This window comes from Acromyrmex echinatior, chromosome 4 (assembly GCF_024713525.1).
Source record: "Acromyrmex echinatior isolate Ae372 chromosome 4, ASM2471352v2, whole genome shotgun sequence".
NCBI classification, from domain to species: domain Eukaryota; kingdom Metazoa; phylum Arthropoda; class Insecta; order Hymenoptera; family Formicidae; genus Acromyrmex; species Acromyrmex echinatior.
In genome coordinates this window covers 3,950,128-3,972,881 of record NC_141855.1, presented here as the reverse complement: position 1 = coordinate 3,972,881, position 22,754 = coordinate 3,950,128, and the positions used below count along the sequence as shown (strand labels likewise).

The 22,754-nt window shown below is 29.3% G+C and overlaps 1 protein-coding gene across 8 annotated transcripts in view; it reads right to left on the bottom strand.

Annotated features, from left to right (window-relative positions):
* Nucleotides 1-620: 620 nt before the first annotated feature.
* The window catches only part of Hr3 (nuclear hormone receptor 3 ROR-beta), a 115,325-nt gene continuing 93,191 nt past the window's right edge, over nt 621-22,754 (bottom strand). For 4 of the 8 annotated variants that reach the window (XM_087405932.1, XM_087405928.1, XM_087405931.1 and 1 more), the window contains 6 exons: nt 21,071-21,236; nt 19,929-20,155; nt 16,342-16,719; nt 13,777-14,049; nt 12,461-12,685; nt 621-11,233 (listed from right to left, as the gene is read on the bottom strand). In XM_087405932.1, the coding sequence (XP_087262058.1) occupies nt 10,974-11,233; nt 12,461-12,685; nt 13,777-14,049; nt 16,342-16,719; nt 19,929-20,155; nt 21,071-21,236 (1,529 nt within the window). In that variant the 3' untranslated portion in view covers nt 621-10,973. The remainder of the gene's footprint in view (nt 11,234-12,460; nt 12,686-13,776; nt 14,050-16,341; nt 16,720-19,928; nt 20,156-21,070; nt 21,237-22,754) is intronic. The other 4 variants (XR_015545009.1, XR_015545008.1, XM_087405929.1 and 1 more) reach the window with 4 other exon arrangements.

Here is a 22,754-nt window from a genome sequence, read left to right as displayed (position 1 = left end):
AATATCTCAAAATTCTGACATGCTAGACAAATTCTGTGGCCAGATTCAGATTCGCAGCGCAAAAAGTTATATCGAAAATCACTCCTACATCCCAATGGACCAAATCTCGCAGATCTATGTTATTGTTATATTTAAATTTATTTTTAAATTATTAAAAAATAATACCGTTGTCAAATCAAATGATAATAATTATAAATTATTATTATATCTTAAATTATTAAAAGAATAAAACTATAAATGTTCATATACATATCAATATTAGGTATAACAGCTACTAGATAAAGTAAAAATAATTTTTTAATACTATAATATTTTAATTCTGATGACAATAAAAAAGATGTAAAATTCTTTTTAAATTATTTTTAATTAAAGATAACAAATAAATTTTTTAAAGTCATCAAATATTCTATATTTCTTAAACATATTGAACACGAAAAAGGCAGTTATTAAATTTTACAATAAAAATGATGTCTAAAGTTCATCTATTCACTGGTATAATATAAAAACAAAGAAAGTACTTGAGCAATATTATAACGCTATCATAAATAAATCTTAATTAAAAATAAATTTAAAATATTTATAAGATTAAATATATATGATTTTAATACGTTAATCACATCTTGTTAAAATCTTGATTTATATTTATTAAGATGTACATGAGTAAAATAGTTCATTGTTATAATATAATAAAAATTAAAAGATCCCTACAATGAGAACGTTATAATGTGCAAATATCGTATTCATTTAAGCTATACTTTAGGGATACGAGAGAAAAAGGAAACCTCGCGATTGTGATTGCGCAACAAAAGGGATAATGTATTCACACATAAGAAACACATGAATACCTTCGTTTAGATATTTAACATAACTCTATATTATCCGTCAACTTTTATATATATATATTTATTATATATATTTTTTATATATTATATATTATAAAATTTAACTCCAAATTGCGATAATAACGTCTAATTGCAACGTGCGTGCGCGTGTACGTGTTGCGCCTTATTGTATGCGTGTGTGTATAATATGTGTGTATTATGTGTCTTGTGTGTGTGTGTGTGTGTGTGTGTGTGTGTGTGTGTGTGTGTGTGTGTGTGTGTGTGTGTGTGTGTGTGTGTGTGTGTGTGTGTGTGTGTGTGTGTGTGTGTGTGTGTGTGTGTGTATATATATGTTCGCATATGTGTCTGTTTCTGTGGATGTGTACATGTATATGCGTGTTGTTCTCGAGTAAAGGGGATAGAGATGTGAGCGAAGAAGGGTCGTAGATGGTATGCATTTTGCACTCGCGCGTAACGTGACTGTGTACGTGTTCGATCTACAATTAAACGAATCCTACGCACTTACTCGTTAATCGGCAGAATAATATGCATTTCTCTTAATTTTTCGCTATAAGTATATGCAACCGTCCGAAAGCGTGTCAGTCGGCGCACCGTGACAGATTTGCCGTCGCTCTCGTCGATCCCTTCTCGATTGCGTTCGGTTCTTTCGGATGCATATTGAAACTTTTGTTTGCATGCTGTTTACGAGCTTATTCTAATTTCGTTAATAGAGAAATAATTAATCTTTTTTATTAAGTAATTTCGACAATGGTAACCAGATTGATTCATTAAGAACGTTTACGATTAATTTTATCGTATCTAATACATAAAGTTGTATAAATCAAACTGTAATTCTGTATTTTTTTAAATAAACAAAATAGATTTATATAAATAACGGTAAATATATTTAATGTGGAGATTATTATGAAGCTGATTTTATAAAGTAAGCTTAATATTTGATAAAAGGATGAATTTATATTCTTGTTTTTAAGTATTATCATTAATTCATTAAACGTTTAAAAAAAGATGTAAATGAATAAAGCTATCTTTTTTTTATGATATCTAAATGATTTTTATGATATCTAATGGCTTCATCTTCAATGACAAATTTAGAAAAATAGGTTTAATATTTTTTCATACAATTTTAAATCAATGTTATTAATATAATTTTAGCAATTATGGACACAAAAATGTAAAGATGTAGATATATATATACATATATTTGTCACATTTTTTTAGACAGTAAACAAAAAGTTTATATATAGAATAAAATTGTCCTAGAATATGCATCCGAAAGGTATTTCTTACTCGACTACTTATCGTACAATTAGGATTGCGCAATTCTGATTTTATTTTATCTTAAAACTATTTTAAAATATTTTATTTTTATAACAAAGATATTCTCGAAGAGAATAAAAAAAACAATCATGCTCACTCGTATTAAAAGTTTTACGATAATTTTAAATCTTAAGTATGATAAAGTTATCAGCCAGTTGAAAGCAAAAGCAATTTATTCATTCATTCTTTGCTGCTCTGGCAATGATTTTGAAATTTAACAATTTTTTAGACAATTTGAAAATACAAGAAATGGACATATAACAAAAATTGAAAAATTATAAAGTATTTAAGAGATTAAATTATATTCAAAAGACTCAACTACTCAAGAATTTAAAGATTAAACTGATTTAGAAATTCAAAAAATTTTAAAAAAGAAAAAATTATTAAGCACTCATCTGATAAAATCGAGATATATATTTCAAGCATTAAAAAGTTAAATCTTAAAAATTAACATTTTCTACTGTTTGTAAAGTTTAACAGATGAATGAAATATCGATATTCTATTAAGTTATCGTATTGATGAGCAATTCTAATGTCATATTATCATAAATATTATTATATTAAATATTATCAGATGCTTGTATGTAAAATTCGCTTTAACATTAACAAATTACTAAAAATCCATTTAACAATTATGAAGTCACTGTATAAATTGTCATTTAAGTTGTCATTTAAGATTGAATAATTGTTCCAACGCGAGGAATTAATACTCATGTTATCTAATATCGAAAGAATAAAAATATATAAATACGCAATAAAAATCGAACTCTATATATGTATATACATGTAAGGCTAATAACAATACACTCTTAACACTTTCGCGACCACTATTTTTTAACTGTAAATTAATATAACTTTAATATCGATATATTTAACTTATTAAAATTCGCAATTGTATTTATATTATGCTTTTTAATGTAAAATTATGCTACTCGATATAAATGTACAAATTAAATGTTCGCCTGTAAAAAATCTTTATAATTTCGAGCATTATGCTTTTTAGCATTATTTCGTATTTTTAGCTTTTGAGAAGAATATGATAATGAGTTATAAATAAATACCCTAAACAGTATAAATTATTTTACTTACGTAATATAAAGGGGTCGACATACAAAGGAGATGTTGCATAAATAGTAATTATATGCATAATTATATATCTATATAAAAATAAAACATGTCCGAAATATTTACGTGTGGAAATTAGATTTTATTCATTTATATTAAACTTTATAAATACAAATAATAATAATAATAATAATAATAATAGAGCGTTATAAAATTTCTATAACGTCTGGTAATTAAAAACGGTCTGTCAGACCCCGCTTATACCGTTTAGGGTTTACATAAGTAGCTGCAATATTTATATAGTTTATTTTAAAGAAATTCATTAAAAATAAGAATGAAACAACTAGTATTCGCACGTCATCGCTACAAGTAACTTTCAAATTAAAGAAATGTAATTCCACATACGTATCCCATATTATTCTCTAAATCGATATTACCATCCATACAACTTTTTAAAGGATTTAATATTGCATTACATACAACGAGAGTTAAAGATACTTATAATAAAAGTACAATATAGCGTATACAAATATTTTTATTATTTCAACCTGCTCCTCAACGACGTAATGTTATTTATAGCAAAAAAGTAATGGCGTACGAATACCTTTTTTATATTCCAGCTTGCCACTTAGCAACATAATTTTATACTTAGCAACAACACGAAGGCGTACGAATACTTTTTAATCGGTCCGGCACCAAACGACGTAATTTTCATTTAAAAATATGCGAGCGGTCGCGAAAGTGTCGACGAACAACGGTGAGCCGTTTAATAAAATCCATATCTCGATCTTCATCTTGATCTTCGATCAACGATCGACGATAGCGAGGAAAGCCGGTGACGGTGCGTATATAATGTAAACGCCTCGTGAGGGTATCTCAGCGCGCGACAACGGGCTATTGTGTCATATTTTTTTTCATCTTTTTTTTTATCCATAAGAAGTACGGGTTTACGTATAAAGAGAGACGCGTCATACAAGTGCCGTATAGTACCAAAAATGTTTTTAATGCGCGCGCATAATGCAGTCGGTTAGCTCTATTTACGCCTGCATTCGTGAAAGTCGCATCCGCGCATATCGATTCGTATAACGTTTTTCTCTCTCGCTCTCACTTTCATTCTCTCTCTCTCTCTCTCTCTCTCTCTCTCTCTCTCTCTCTTTCTTTCACTACCTTTCTTTTTTCTCGGTCTGTCTCTGCGTGTGTACGTATGTGTGTACGTATATAAGTATGTATGTATGTATATGTATGGATTCGTGAGCGTGTTACGTGTCACCGTTATCCGTGAGATCTGGCCGAGTTGATCCGTGGACGAAATCACTATCCATAACGCCCGTTACTCTCATCAATCGTACGAGGACCGTCGAATCTCGGTTGTTCCACCGAAATATACTCTCATATATATATTTATATATATAATGTTTATATATAATTATTTATTTATATATTCATATATTTATTTATTTATTTATTTATATGTGTATTTATGCTATAAAGTAGCTCAGAACTATACTCGAATCACTACTCGAACTCGCGGTGGCGACAGAACGCGTAACCGCAGCCGATGTTTTGCGTTTAAGTCCATTTTACGTAGAAAGAAACGTTTATTCGCCAAATATTCTTACTAATAAGTTGAACAAAATTTCGCCTACCGAATGGATAATATAATACGTGTTAATATGACAATCTGATTAAAAAGGGCAAACTCCACGTCGTATCTTTAAATAGAATATGCCATAATACGTATTCGCTACATACTTATATCTTTGCTTAATCAACATTTGAACATTTAGCGAACAAACCGGTCCTTTGCAAGCTGCGCGAGAAGTAAAAGAAGCTCCAATTGTTTCACAGTTATTCGTATGTACATGTCGATTCACAATAACGACGATCGATACATTAGCTCTTCAATTTCCGTTATTTTCCTATTTCAATATTTCCAGTCCGTAACTAGCCTTAGACTTTTATTCTTTCCATTTTAATCTGTTTCTAAGTTTCTCTCCTTTTTACTTATAACAATCTCCGTTAAACTTCTTAATTTCCTAGCATTTATCAACCCCGTATTATCATCACATATTCTTTATCACTAATAATTACATCATTAACGATCGATATACAGGTGCGGTAATTAACAGGGGCAAGGCAGAATGGAAAGATGAATCGAGTGAATGTTCGCGGAGAAAACTCTAAGGATGGAGACATCCCCGTCGTCATTATCGTGTTTAATTAACACTTAACTCCGGCGCGGTTTCACGGTTCCTCGTCCTCTGCAATATAAGCTCTACTCTTCGTCGATGCTATTCGCTGAGTTCGCCCGTCCATCGTATTCTCATGTTTGACGGTGCAATAATATCGGTCTCTCTATGTCGCACGAGCGGCCCAACCGAGATTCACTTCCCATGAAACATCAGTCCTCGATTATAGTATTATCACGTCATCCTCGGATCGTCCCGGCGAGACTCGGTTAATCACCGTTCTCCTCTCCCCCCTCTCCACCCTCCACTATTTTTTTTTTAGTTAATACAATATATACTTTATGTATGTATCGTAACAACCGATATCTCTCGCCAATCAGCACTCACACACTCGCGCTCATCGTTTTCGCTCACACACGCACATTCTCACGCCTCTCGCTCTCGTTCCCTTCGCACGCGCGCGTTCGCGATTTTTTTTCTCTCGATCTATATAATATAATCTTATAACGACACGCGTATGTGTATACACCTCTGTTTTCTCCGAGACGTATATCGTGTGCGCGTGTATACACATACGCATCCACACTATATATATATATGTATATATTTATACTTTATATTTATATATATATATATATTTCTTCTGTATATATATTTATGTTGCTTTTTATGTATACTTTATATATAACAATGTTTTTTTTAATGTTTATTTAAGGCCCAATACGTTCATTATGAAGGAAATAATCTGCAACAGAAAGGAGACGAATATACGGTTAAATAACGCTTGTACCTGGTTTGCTCCCTGTCGTAAGCACCGTATGAATCTATGAATATAACTATTCAGTCGATTGTGTATAATGTTCCTAATGTCGTCATCATCGTTATCGTCATCGTCGTCGTCGAAGAATGCATGTGTTATAATCGCAGTTCACCGAACGCTAGTAGATGATCTACGCGTGATCGGACAAAGTGTTAACTTAAGTCAGCCTTGTAATTTAAGATTCCCCTCACATTTTCTTTGAAGAAAACTCGAGACAAAAACAAATATTCAAATAGTATACATCTATTCTACTAATATATATATATATATATATATATATATATATATATATATATATTGAATTTTGAACCTATTATATTATAATATGTAGTAAAAGAATTAAAAAATGCGTGATAAGTGGAGTATGTTGCTGATTCCATGACTATAAAAAAAATAAATAAAACAAAATTAAAATTCAGATTGTAGCAGATGCTATTCATTTCACTAACTACTTATTTATTATACATTAACGAACTACAGTTATTATTTATTATGCACTTTCTTTCCGTGAAAGATATAATAACATTATATTTAATGTCAAAACTTAAAAATTCATTGTAAACATTTATAGAAATGCGTATTTCTTTTAACGACAATAAAGAGAGTCGCATATATTTGTTTTATTTTTAATCACCTAAAATTTACATTCGAAAAAAATACGTTACGCTCTAAATTTGTCTCATATCTCTTATTATGTCTCATATCTCGAAAAAACCATCTCTCGCACAATAAATTTTCTAATTTTCCTCATTTTATTAAATAGAGAAATTCTCTAATTTAAAAATTAGATAACAAAGTTCTTCTATTTGTAATAAATTCTCAAAGTATCTGTCAACGATTAGCGAGGCCATGTACCAGCGTTCCAATCTCGATGTGTTTTCTTCTTCACATGATTCTTCGCGTATTACTTTCCTAGATTTATCTTAAGCGTGTTTAGCTTGACGTTTCCTAGGAAGAATCATCAGAGTGAGGCAACTAATTTGGTTGTCTTTCAAGAGAGGCATCATTCGATACTTTTATCTAAGACGGTCCATCGTGACATACATTTATAAGCCTACCGGACATTCAGTTTGATTAAGACTAATTTGTACGATAATATCATTTTCTATAATTGGTATAACAAATAAGGTAATTTAACATTTTATTATGTAAGCAAAAAATACAAAACGTCCCAAAAAGATATCACAATCGCAAAGATAAGAATTATATTTTTAATTATATTTTTCTTAAAATACTCTAAATTAAATGCAAACTATTTTGTTCATTTATAAATTTTATAAAAATTAATTTTAATAGAAAATGAACTTGACATTAAAACTATAAATTAAAAATCGTAATTAAGTTTTGCAGATAAATGCAGGAAAAATTTTAAGGATAAGATAAATCTTGTTATCGATATATACTTCTTTGGAACATCCTGTAGCTTGAAATCTAATCATTGATCATGAAATGTCCACACTTTGATCGACATTAAAACAAACTTATCCTGCGTACCTCTTATAGTTACGCATGCTTACGAATTATCCACAATTTTCGAATTCGAACACGTTAATACTTCGTCATTATAAACAACAAACATCTTAAAATATATATAGACGCATAAGTTTAACATAGTAATTAAAATTGAGGCAAAGTCTAACGTTTATTAACAAATAAATTAGTGTATATTACGGTTAATAGGATGTTATCCGGTAGACTGATCGGTTGAAATTCGAGCCACCTGATTTAAAGATGAATCGGATGAAAGAAATCGTGAAGAATGAATCAGAATCGAATTAAAAATTTATACTTTCGAGTTCACAAATAATATAATATTTTTGTAACATTTAAAAGAGATTGATGCAGTAGATTGATATAAAATTAATAAAAAATTAATTGATTTTGTAAACAGTTCTTCTATTAAATTCTGATTCAACTACAATCATATTCATCCGTCGTTATTATACTTTGATTTCTCATTCAGGACGTCCAATATTGTTTAAGATCTAACATTTGTAAAAGATATTTGATTTAAAGAAAATTGATATATTATAAACTGTGAAAGTCAACTAACTGATAAATCATTTTTATCACTTTTTAGAGAATCAAAGATTTAAGGACGTTTCAGAAGGAGAAACAGAATCAATCTGCTTTCGAATCAGATTGTTGGTAACCGTATAAGCATATTTACAAATTATGATTTTCTAAATCATCAGTTTAAACCCTTTTAACGGCAATATTGAGTTCATCTCATTTACGATTTCCAGTTCATTACATCACAAGCAATAATTAAGTTATTTGAATTATAGTAAACTATAATAGACTATGAATTATAATCACTTGTATTGTATAAATAACATTTATAATTGATCAAGTTTTATTATTATTATAACTGATCAAATTTTTCACAATATATGAGTTCACAAATACGATAAACTTAATCAAGAATTTTTTATATCTTTTACACAAATACAATAAAATATTAAACAAATATAATTTACCGCGATTAAAGGGTTAAACCATGCATATTACGTATTGTTTATTATGTCATATCCATTTGACGAGTTAAAATATTATTAAAAAATTCATACAATCGAGAGTTCATTTACATTTGTTATGTTCTAAAGATTCTTTTTCTCTTCTTTGCAATTTAAACAATAAGAAAAATCTTATATACAGTGTAACGATGTAAGGCTCCCGAATATTCAACATGTTGATACTCGGACAAGCGATTATGTAAAAAAACGATATCAAGCAACTTTTATTTATGCAATGAAAAAGTATATTGATAGCTTAAAATGTAACCTTTTCAGTTGTGTGTACATGACAATGTATTAAGAATAAATATTTTACGCACGTATTACATATCAATTTGATAAAATTAGAAATGCTAATTTTTAACAAAAAAAATATTTAGATTTTTTTGTATGTTTCTTATGCCTTATATGTAATATTAATTCGTAATAAATTAAAAAGATTTTAACAAATCATAATATTAATGTGCATAAAATGTATTTTTATTTATTTTATATCCCTTAATCTGCAACATAATTTTACATAATTAAATAAATATAACATACAAATAGATACAGAAACTATAAACAGTTCTCCTATATCACGCATCTCATTGTTGATCTTCTTCTTGAAATAATATTTAGATTTTACTTATCTTCTTCAGTGGTTATATCATAATTTCTCAAGTACAAGCCCGCTTGTATTTTAATACGATTTTCAAACTTAATTTTGATAAAATAAAAGACGTCTTTTTAATATCACGCAAACTAAAAAAATTATTTGCTTAAGGCTCGGGTATCTCAAGGCGCTATATTGATTATGTGACGACAGATTACTTATTACGTACAGTTTTAGTTTATAATTTACCCTTAAAAGCATAATAATTTCGTAATTCTGAAGTCTGTAAAATAGGCGACAAACTGAGACATCTATTCTAACTAAGATATGTCATGTAGAAGTGTAAAATAATTTCTAAATTAATACATAATTCCTAAAGTAGCACATTTCTTAGCTGTCAAAAATCGTTGCATTATTTCAGAAATTATTTTGTTTGCACATTTTACAGATTTCAGGATTATGGAATAGTATTGTTTTTAAGAGACTATTAAGAAATAGCGCTATATATGTACATAACAATTATCTAATGTTATACAATTAATATGACGCCACGAGAGAGCCAAGCTTTAAAAGCAACAAAATTTATGCGACTATTATCACTGATTATTAAAAATAATTTTATCTCACATATATGAAACATATATAACGTATAAAAAAACTCGATAAAAAATTGTTCATGCATAAATATATACACACATATGTACCTATAGGTATATATATATTCTTTATATACAATACATGAAAAATTTTTTACCGGAGATACATTCGTAAATCTTCATTGAGATTTTAAAATATATTTTTATAGTTTTATATATTTAAAAAACTTCATAACAGTAATTTATAATATATACTATCAATATCAATTTTATATTTCTAATCATTAGTTTTAAAATTATTAAAATTTTTATTTTGTGCGTTAAATTTATCACTTTTATGTATTTCATCGAACAAAACAGCGTGAAATAATTTAAAATTATTTTAAATAAATTTCTAATTTAATCATTCTAAAAATTATAGTTGCATTTTCTCATTTTATATATTTAAATGCTATTTATTTATTTATTTAATATAAGAATCGCGTTCATTGTATTCATTAGTTGAGAACTATAAAACCACATTTAATGCTAGATGTAAGATGTGATTACAACTTAAATTGCGGAATCCAGATAAGCATTCTGACATCGTTCCTCACTTCTCCGAGTACCTGTGCTTAATAAATCGTCTTAAAAATAGTCGTCTTAAAAGAGTTAAAAGCACGAATCTCCGATCTGCAGACTCGTGAAGCTAATGTAATGTAAACGATTGCCATAATTCGCATTGCTTCTGTCTCTTTGTTCTCGATACAAGCAATAACCTTTTTTCAATCATTTCGCGACGAAACGGACCGTCGATACGATCGATCGATCTGTTGACACTCATACCTCGTCTTTCGTCATCGTTCTCATCCGAGTCGGCTCGCGGATTCTTCCTAGGAAGCGTCGCCACTTCCGGTTCCCCGGGCCATGAGATCGTCGAGTATCTCTCTTCCGGGACGGTCGGACTCACCTTGACCGAGCAAGGTCTGAGACGCTATTCGCGCTCCTGTCTGCTCGGCAGCGCCGGGACGACGTTCCGCGCCGTGTCGCTCGTTCAGCTATCGACGCTGAAGAGCTCCTTGTGGAGGGCCGGGAACTCGAGATGCGGTTGCGACCGCTTGAATTTCGCCAGCGCGTCCATGTGCAGCAGTGAGATCTCCCGTAGCTGCGGTATCTTCGCGAGAATTGCGTCGCATACGGTCACATCGCCCTTAATCGGCGTCACATGGTTCCGATCTAGTTCTGACCTTAACGCTCTGATCACCGCCTGCGACAGCCTATTGATGTCTCCCAGGCACTTCAGTCCCGGTCGATCTATGTAAGGTATCATAAGTCAGTCAACTATGTTGTATGTTTGAATAACGAAAATAAAAATATGAAATTCTTTTTCTCTTATTAATTTCTTTTTTAATCCATATAGAACTCAACTTTACAGACGTTTTATCGCAAAAAATGCTATATAAGTAATATAAGTCAGATATTTTTATAAATTATCTGAGAGTAAACACAATTTTCTTTCAGTCTGAATATAACAAATAATAAATGAATAACTACTAAAATGTAAAGAAATGATAAATGTTGATAAAATAAAGTATACAATGAAATATATATATATATATATATATATATATATTTCATACGTAATGCATCGTACTTACTTGCTAAACATAAACTAACAGTAATATTGCGTCAATATTATAATTTCCCACTCAACTACGTAAATATAATAAAACACTCTCGGTGAAAATTTTTCTTAGAATTTTTAAATACGAATTAAAATTCTTTTCAGAAATACTTAGAGAGTCTATATATATTTTTTCTCAGAATTTTTCATATATGCGAATTTTAAAACATTCTAAAATTTGAATACAGAAAGTCTAAAAAATTCTAAAATTTACATAAAAATTTTGAAAAATTATGAAAAAATTTTTTTAATCTTTTTATAAAATTTCGAAATTTTTTAAGTAGTTTTATAACTTTATAACTTTTTTAAAAAAATTTCTCAGATCTTTATGCTGAATCTTAGAGTATTTCAGAATTCATAAATATTAAAAGTTCTGAAAAAAGACATTCTGAGTATTTTTGAAATGTATTCCAATTATTATTTGTCATCACACTTTGTCATTAAAATGACGTCTTTGACGTCATGCGACAACTTATTTCTTGGAATATATTACAGTTAGTTTATGTTCAACGGGTACTAAGGCAAAAAGCACGTACATTGTAATATTAGAATTTTAAACTAACGATAATAACACACCGAAAGAAAAGATTGGTTGCTGCAACAATTTAGATAATAAAATATGACATAGCATTTTTAATCAGCTGCAGCAACCAGTTTTTGATTGTAGCAGCAAATTTTTAGTTGTGTTAACCTATCGAAATCATATACTGACATTGCTGATTAAAAATGCTATGCCGTATTTTACTATTTAAATTGTTGCAGCAACCAATCTTTACGTATGCAGACTTTTTTTCATTACAATTTCAGTAAATTTTATCTAGCAGATTTGTGAAACACTGTATGTTCGTGCTACTCACCAGGGCTAAGTAGAACAGCCGCGCTATAGAGCGCCAACTCGGTTTCAGTGAGTTTCAGTTCGGCGATGCTTCTGGCCAGCTCGAATACGCAGGAAACAAGCTTCATTTCCGCCGTATCCGTCGTATAAAATGCCTCCTGCGGTAGCAAGGTGTCGCCGTATAGGACGCAGTTTTGTTGGAGATCGAGGTACCTGCTCATTCGTAGCACAGCCAACTCGAAGGAACCTATTACATTTCAGTAGGATAATAGCATAGATATTTCAACTGCATTTCATTTTTTTACTTATCTAAACTTTTTAAAAAACTGACGGATATTGTCTTCATTATTCTAGTGTAATAAGAGATGATTACGTATTCAAGTATGGCAACTATATATCTATTAATTTATTAAGCGATTTAGTCTCATTGTATTATTAAGTTATAATATCAAATTATACCTAATCAATTATTTCTAATCATTTCTATCGTCACTGCTCCTATTCAACATGTCGTTAATTGAAACAATAAAGTTAAATAATTTAACTTGAAAAAATATATTTTGCTAAAATTTAATTAAAAAAATTTTAGTTTATTATATTTACTAACAAAAAGTACATACATAATTTAATTACATAATTAAAAGTACATACATAATTAATTACTAACAAAAGTTAATATGGTTGTTGTTCATAAAATAATCAAAAAAATTGATTGATTTATATTTTGACATATATAAAAATTATAAATAATAAAATATTATTTTTTAGACTCAAGAGAATGGGTTGCCAATGCTCCTTAGATATTTAACATGTGAAAAGGCTTTTCTCTTGAAAAGTTTTTCCGCGATTTTAAAAACATTATTTTGAGAAAAATAGCTTAAAAAATTCACAACGCTCTTTTATTTAAAAAAAAGAAAGATAGAAAATATAGTCTTTTAACAATAGATTAATTCATATTAATGTTTATTTTTTATACATTAAATTTTCAAAAAACAAATTTTCAATTCTTTCTATTTCAATGAGACTAATCTCTTAACGCTTGAAGAAAACTGCAGTAACAAACCTTCTAAAATTTTTTAATTTTTTCAATAATAAAATAGATAAAAGATTAGATTTGTCCAATAAATAATTAGAAAAAGAATAAAATTATTAGTGACCGCATGAAGTATAATATGTATAATGCAGTTGCTTACCTGTTCCACTTAAGAATTAAAAATAGAATAATTAATCTTGAGATTAAATTCTTAAAATTTGTGATCAAATCACGCGCAAGAGCACGCAAGAGAGCAATATAGTTTTATCGCTAGAACTAGTGCTTATGCCGATGCAGTTACATACCAGCCTTTAATAAAACAATCTGGTCGTCCTGCGAGAGCTTCATGAATCCAGGGACCATTTTGGCAAATTCGATGATCTGCTGGATAACGGTGGTCAACTTTTGGGCGCACTCCAACCAGAGCTGCTCATGTGCCATGTTCTTGTAGTAGATCATTCTGGTGATGTCGGTGGGCTTCCGGAAGGATTCCTGGATTTGTTCCGTCGACACCAGGCATGTCCTTGCGTGCGCGTCCGCTATCGTTTTCGAGAGAAGCTCGCTGATTTGTGCCGGATCTGCGAAAGTCCGGCGAATTTTCCGCTCGTAAAGTTCCTTTCATAATATACATGGTTAAAAAATAATAGCGAAATAAAAAAGATAAGAGAGTTTATCCGGTAAGCCGGTAAAAAAATTTTTAATTAATCTCAAGCACAGCAAATGTGCAATTGTACGATTCATATTAATCTTTCATTAGAATAATTATCTTTATAGAATTATTTCATAAATTGTTTTTTTTTAATTATTGAAGAATTATATTTTTATATTTATTATATAGGAATTTTATTTCTATTAAGATATTTACAAGAATCTTAGAAGTAGAGATATAATAATGGAAATAATTTAAATAGAATAATTTATTGAGTGGATTATTATGTTACAAAGAGATAGATAATTCATGCAGAAGATGTGTTTGTGTGCATTCGAATGTTATGCATATACTTATATATACTAGATATTGATTAATGATTAAAATTAGAAATAATATAAGTATTTATATATACATACAAATATACATATACAGAGTCTTCTAATTATGATATAGCGTATGTAAGTAGAGCGAATTAAACTTAGTCGAAAAGTCCTGTACCGTTTTGCAATTTTTACAACAGTTAATGAGATATTAATTTCTAAAGATTGTCGAATAAGCAAGTAAAATTGACGTATAAGATATTTTTCAAAGTTCTTTATAAAATATCTTAAACATATTTCTTAAAAAACTCTTAATAACTTAAAGTTGTCTTGATTTTATATATTTTGCTCATTGGATAATTTAAAAAAATTGTAAAAATTAGAGGACACCCAGTGTGTGTGTATATTATGTATACTATATACATACATATATACATATATAGGTATATAATAAAGTACTTAAGAAAAAATCTTGCATAATTAACGCAAGAAATATATTTTGTTTTCAAAGAAATATATTTACATTATATACATATACTTTTTTATAATGGACTAAAAAACCATCTTCAAACAAGAAATATAGATAAAAAACAAACATAAAAAGCATTAAATAAATTTTATATATTGTACAATCGCGTGGAACATAAAATTACTAAAAGCAGAAATGTTTAGAATTCCGTGAAAAAAAGTTTCTAGAGTTTATGAACTATTTACGTACATCGTACAGAGAAAATAAAAAACGAATCGACATACAAAGATTAATAAATGCTAGATTCTACAATTTTTTAGAAAATGCAATTATGAAAAAGATAAAGCGTGGAGAAATATATTTTACATAATAATTAAATATAAAGTAAATTAACCATTTAAAATAACATGCGTAATGCAAACATTCAACTTTTGAAATGAAATTTTAGAGGACCAACATTTTACCAACATTTGTAATTAAATACACTAAAACGTTTATAATAATTTTATCGCGTCAGCAAGTACATAACGTCATATCTTGTAACATAAAAGAGCAAGTAATTTCCATTTTTGAATAACTCTTTATGAATTTTTCATGAGGCTGGACTAGTTTTCACGTTGATTAATGAATTTCGTTGGTAAATCACCTCAAGATTCCATATTATAACATAATAATTTCACCTCATCATTATCTTAAATTATTTTAAGATATGGTATAATTTTTTTAATCATTATAATTTATTTATTTTAAAAAAATGTACATATATATTCACGTGAGTCTAGTACTAAAATTTTATAAAATGTAAATTACAAAGACGTAACAAAATATTATCAAAAATATAAAAATTTCACAGATTGTTCTATTATTATGTTTGAACATTTATGTAAAATTTGAGCACAATTTTCTTATTAGTTTAAATTATTTAATTTAATTTTTTTGTTAGTCTTGATTCTTATATATGTAAAATTGCGTTTTATAATATTTATTTGCAAATTTAATTCAGAAAGTAGCATTAAAAATTAAATCAAATTTTAAACATATATTGATCAAGCAATCATAAATATTCGTGCAAAAGTTTATTTAGTTCCTCTTATTTGATTAAAAGTTATTGATTTAACAAGAAATATGATCATTTTATTATATAAAATCGTTATAAGTCAAACTATTTTTTATTTTTTGATTTCACGGGCTAATATCATCCGCATTTTTTTGAATGATAGTGGCTTATTTTTGGCAAAGATAACTATATAATAACAGAACATCCTTAAAGAGATTGATTAAAATAAATTTCGCTGAACTTTCATAATTAAATTTCATCGCGACGTATTTCCCTACAAACTTTTGTTGGTCCTCTGGAATTATTCTGCACGGGATCAAGCAAGTGAATTAAGGGATGAGGGCATGCAAAGGGACACAAACGTAACCTCACATCTCATCGCATGGGACATACTGGGCAGACTCGGCACTTCGTCATCTTCAGATGGATTGCTGACCCTCTGCTGCTGTCCACTAAGGAAGGTCGTCGAGTCAACCATCGTATACGAGCCATGGCCCAAGCCGGCGAGCTCGACGGTGGTCTCCTGTTTCACGGCGACGATTCCGCCGCCGCTCAGGGAGCCGCTGCCACCGCCTCCGCTCCCGGCAGTCCCGCTGGCGGCCGCGGCAGAACCGCCGCCACCGCTACTATTACCATTACCGCTACCAGTACCGCCACCACCATTACCACCACCACCACTACCGCCGCCACCGCCTCCTCCTCCGCCACCCCCTGCGCCGTTCCCGGTCGTCGAGGCGGACAGAGACTTCCCTGATGTGCCGAAAAGTCAAAGTTCATGAGGGCTTGAATTGGTCTCGAGGGTTGAATCGTGAATAGGTCTAAATATTTCAGTTCTGAATGAATTCTATAGGGCCTTATCTTACTACGACCTAGACAAACTGGAATGTGTACACGTATGTACACTTTGTGTATATGTGTACTTCTTGTTTCCCTTTCAAAAATATAATGTGTGTGTGTGTGTGTGTGTGTGTGTATTTTTCCAAAAATATCCTCCTTTATGAAAATATAAAAAAAAATACGTGTACTGATCAATTAATCGCTTAGTTTGAGTATTTTAAGTATTCTTAACGATACTTTTTTAATACTTTTTAAAAATAAGTAATTAATTGACCAGTATTAATATTAAATTTCTATAACATCTCCGTTTAAGATTTTTTAATGAGAGAAAAGATTATCGTTCTCAAGAGAAAAATGCATCAAACTTTTTCAAAGGTTAACTGTTTAGTTGAAAAATGTTGGTTATTAAATTCCAATAAGTTCTAAGATAGCTTCAATATTAAATATTTCACTGTAGATTATATTTAAATAATTAAAGAAACAAATGTAATTAAATACTTTTTCTTAATAATTAATCAGACACTTTGTATAAATGAACTATGTATAACTGAATCGAATTGAAAAAGCATCTGTAAAGATTCACATAAATTGGTTTGGTTAAAACTTGAGACAGTCTTTAATTAATAAAAAATAAGTTTACTGCAACATATGCTGCTATTGGCAGATTTTTGTGAAATAAAGAATATGGCATTTAAATATTGTGATAATATTTTCCCTTATTTAAATATATTCTATTCTGCAATAATTCTAAAAATTAAAATAATAATAATTTACATTATACAAATAGTCTAAAATTTTGAACTCGTACTTGAAATAAAATTTTTTGAACTAAATCGTGAAAAAGAAACAAATTTATTATTTAATATTATGCTCAGGTATATGTATAAAACTAACTCCTTGTAAATAATAAACATATGTTTTTTAATAATTATTTTTTTAAAATAATTTTTATAAATTTTGTATATTTTTAAGGCACATTTCTTATCAATTTTTGCAAATTTTTAGAAATGAAATTACAAAAATAAGATTTTTTTTATAACGTCGTAGTGATAGTCTCTTCAAAATTTCTCCTTAAAAGTAATTTTTTTCTGAGAATATGTGTGTGTATATGTGTGTGTGTTTTGCTCAATCATGAATAATAAACATCATCAGTCGATTATACGATGCATCATTGATCTACTTCGCTCCTACGCAAAGTTTCATTACTATGTATTGAATCGAAGTCAGTCTTGATCAACCTTAGTGAAACTATACATTGCAAGCTTCGTTGATTAAATGCAAGTCAACTCGAAAACAAATGTAATCAATTTTGCAACCGGAAATACAAAGTGTAATTCCTAATATATAAGTACTGTACAGGTATATTAATAAATTGTATATCATAAATAAATATGTAATAAGGTAATAGAAGAAAATCTATATAAAAAAATCAATAAAATCAGTAAAGAAAATATTAATAAAGAAAATAATTAATTAATACAAATTAAACATTTTCATTATAATTCAAGTTCAAATTATATTTATAATTTCTCATAATATGTAACTTCTTATACAGTGATCGAGTATTAATAAAGAATTGATATATATTTTCGTTATATAAATCATAATATTTATATCAAACAATATAAAAAAATCTTTGTGTAAATTATTATTGTTTGTACGAATAGGAATAAATTAGAAAGATTGCTTTGGTATAATTTTTTTTTTAAACTAACACGAAAATATTTATAACATAAAAGTGAATAATATTAAAAGGTAATATTTTTCTCAAAACTAATATTTTTTATGATTAATAATTATAAAATTAAATTTAGATAAAAACATATATATACTATGTAAATTATAACAATAATTACAAAGAAAATATTTGTGCCGATATTACAGAAATGATTATCGCGCAATAATTTGTGGTTTTGCCTGAGAAATCATTATTGATGACAAGGACATGAGATGGAAGGAACTCTGGTGACATTAAAGACGCGAACGCAATTAACTCTGGGTTAATGACAGTGCTCCGGAAAGCATTTAGCGTGCCGGTTACGAAGCGAAAACTTAATAGTTGCGCTTAGAAAATTACAATTCTAATTTAGTGAGTACTTATTAAAATGATCTCTTACATAATGCATTCGTACTAATTTTATCTTTTGCATAATCCGATTTTATTGAAAATCGAAATAAATCTATGTTAATAAAAACGTTTATGAAAAATATAAAAAAATTATGTTAAAATTTTATAAAAATTATCTTAATTTTATTATTTCATTGCAATTTTTACCGTTTTATGTCAAATAAAATTTTTAAGTCTATTTGAAATAAATTAAAAAATGCAAAAGATTACAAGTATATATGTCAAGAAAAAGAGAATAACTATATTTACACATATTACTTTATATTTACATATAAACCTAATTTTTAATGAGACTTGTGGATTAAAAACTTATAATTTATTTAAACGTGATATTTTTGTTACTAAAAGATTTGTTTGCACAATGTAAAAAATTGAATTATGCAACGCATTTTATAACTATTGTCACTCATTTTTCTCTCTCTCTCTCTCTCTTTCTTTACGAGTTTTTTGAATAACTTAGAATACATTTTTTCTTAGTGGAAATTTGATTGGACGTTTGTTTTCTTATAACTTTTTACAACTTTCCTCATTAAATATCTTAGTAACTAAGCCCCAATTTAAGATCTTTTTAAAGTAAAATTTAGTTGAAAACAAGTTAAAAAAACAAATTATCGCGTTATTAAATAAAATAATAAAATAAATTAAATAATTTGATAAAATTTTTTAATCTCAAATATATATCTATATTTATTTCGCTATTTATTTGTGGTTGAAAAAATGATGAATTTTCGGAAACTATTTACAAACCTATTTCGAGCTATATACGACTTTGCTTTCTCAATCTCATATCATCTCTTGACGATAAAGGTAAATTAATTTTAAATTTATTATGGGGTTCTCTCTTTCTATCGTTTTCTCTCTGTTTTCTATATTACAACTAATTACATGTCCCAGCAATCAATCAATAATATATATCATGATATGATCTCTTACGCATCGCGCCAGGATTAACGGGTCCATGTGTACCAGGAATTGCGAATGAAGCACTACTTACCAGTAGTGACTACACTGGGAAGTACTCCGGTTGCAGTGACGGCCGAGGGCGTGTCGGGCGCGACGGTATCTGCGACCTGCGTCTGCGTCGGTCTGGGGTCGTAGGTCGTCGTGCTGTCGACGTAGTCGGCGCTAAGCTCATAATTCGTCATCGCCTGGTGATTGTAATTCGTGTAACCGCCAGTGCCGGGACCTGACGATGTGTATTCGCTACCACTGTACGTGTACCTGTCGAGGACAAATGATAGGTCCGCGTGAGTCGTGTCCATTCACGAAAAGCACAAGTTAATCGGAAGAAGTAAGATAAAGATTTTCACGGTGCTTACATTTGACTTCACATTGCGAAATAATATCTGATTACATTAAGCTAACGTGTTTTTGCAGCTACAGATTTCCTACGTAGAGCATTACACAAATAAATTTTATTTAATAAAACACGTATTCTTAAAGAAGTATACAGTGAGTGTAATCAAATTGTTAGAATCTCTAATATAAATTAACGATTTTATATTAAATTATTGTAATTAACTTTTACATGAAAGTATAATAATATTATATTATTATTATTTTTTTATGAAATACTGATGTTTACAAATTTTAAATGTATAAATTACTCTTGACATCATTCTATAGATAGCACTATCTCTCATATATACGCCAAAATATATACGCCAATCTCAAATTAAGAATCATTGAAAATGATGAAAAGGAAAATTTCCAAGGAATCATTAACAAACATCAATTAATCGTGCATTTGATCAAAGCGTATCATAGAAATAAAGCAATAAAAATAATCTGCTTAAAACGTATAAAAAGCCCAAACAAATTGACACGATAATTGTAGCAAAAGGCGGTGTTACTAAATATTAATTTTATTTTCATTTTTACTTTATATAATTACATAAATTAAGATTATCTTTTTAATACATTTTAGTGTACAATTGTCCATTAAAAATCATCATGTGTATAAATCTTAATACTGATTTAATACTAATTTAATATTGATTTTATTTCTATACAAACTAAAAAGAAACCACATTTTTCGAATTATGGTTCTAATAATATGATCATCCATTACAGCAAGCTTAATTGTCCATGTTCTCCTCAATTTCAATATAAAGTTACACTTCTAGTTACACTTACCCGCCATTATAAGGATGATGTTGATCCGAACTGCTCGGCGTCTGATGCTCAAATACACTACTGTCTGGCGCCGTTTCTGAGGCTGCCCTCATTTGCGCCCTATGGAATCTGACCTCATCTTCAACCTTTTCCCGTTGTTTTTTCGACATGCGCCCAAATTTAACGGCTTTAAACAAAATCAAGGATTTCATCAAAATTATAAATTCGGAGCGTTACAAAAATTGAATCAATATTAAAAGTATAATTTATTTATTTAGATAATGTAATTTGAATTCAATATGTAATCATGTTTAGATTGAAACATGATTATAGTGAAAAAATATTTTTAAAAAGCGCTTTGAAAATTCTTTTATTATTTCATATTCCTATATATATAGAATAGAAACAAGGCAAAATTGTTTGCTTGAACAAAATAGCAATAAAATCAGACTTTCATTTATTTGGTCCTTCACTTCGATTAACTTAAATATTGTGAGAGTATCTACAGTACAAAATATAAATTCCAAATATAAACTTCAGGACTTTAAGAATTCTGCAAAATAATGCTCGGTTTAATTCTTTAATGCATTTTGTAGAAACAAACTTATACCATGCATAAATTTCTTATCACAACCTTGTAAATATCGATTCCATCTTACATTTGTTATACAAAGTTATACGGGCGACATAAAAATTTTATTCTGGTTTCTAGCGCGGCTTTCAAATAAGGTAAAATATCTATATATAATGGAATATTGCCAAACGCTTTTTTCGATTATCTCTCTGTCTCTTTCCTCCTCCTCCTCCTCCTCTCTCTCTCTCTCTCTCTTTTTTCTTCATTTTTACGAACTCATTATTGTCAATTACGGACAATTACAGATCAGGAGCGATCATCGACGGGACGATTCGTTGCAAGGCGATGAAATCTAACGGGTGTTCTGCGGATCGATCAAGATCAAGTCGCACGCGACTCCTCCCACCGGTCGATCCCTTCCTCGCCACGAAGAAGGCTCGGCGAGGAACGCGGAAGAGCTTCGCCGCGTTCTCCTCGTCTTCTTCAGCGACGCTATCATCGTCTGGTCGAGACGCACCCACCCGATGACGTCACATGCACGAACTATAGCTCGACCAAACGCATGTACTCTGTCCCGAAAGCGTAACACGTTATTCAAAGTATTTGTAACTTCATGCACATATTTTTGCATATTTTTAGTCTAGAGTCGATTTTTCCTTAATAAAAATTATTTTTTATATTTTTTTCAGAATTAATCGAAAATTAAGTGTTACTCTTCTTTAATTAATTACAAGAAAATTTAGATGATTTTTTAATAAAACACTTCGTTATCAGAATATTTAACCCTCCACCGCGGCAATGTGAAACTTTCAATCTTAGTTTTGAAATGTTGAGGTCCACATCAAATTTATTTCCGGACTATATACAAAATATTTACGTATTTATTGATGAAATTAGCATAAAATTATAAAAATGAGAAAATTGTTAATTTGCTGAAAATATTTACGTGACCTGTAATATAGATCGTTGAGTATACACGCACGTCTTCTATATGTTGAATGGAAATAAACAATTACACACAGGCATATACAACATACACAACATTGCCATTTTTAGTTGGGATACTAAACTCTGCCATATCTATCTATTCTCTTAGAACTTACAATTAAAAAATCAACTGTGCATCAAAAG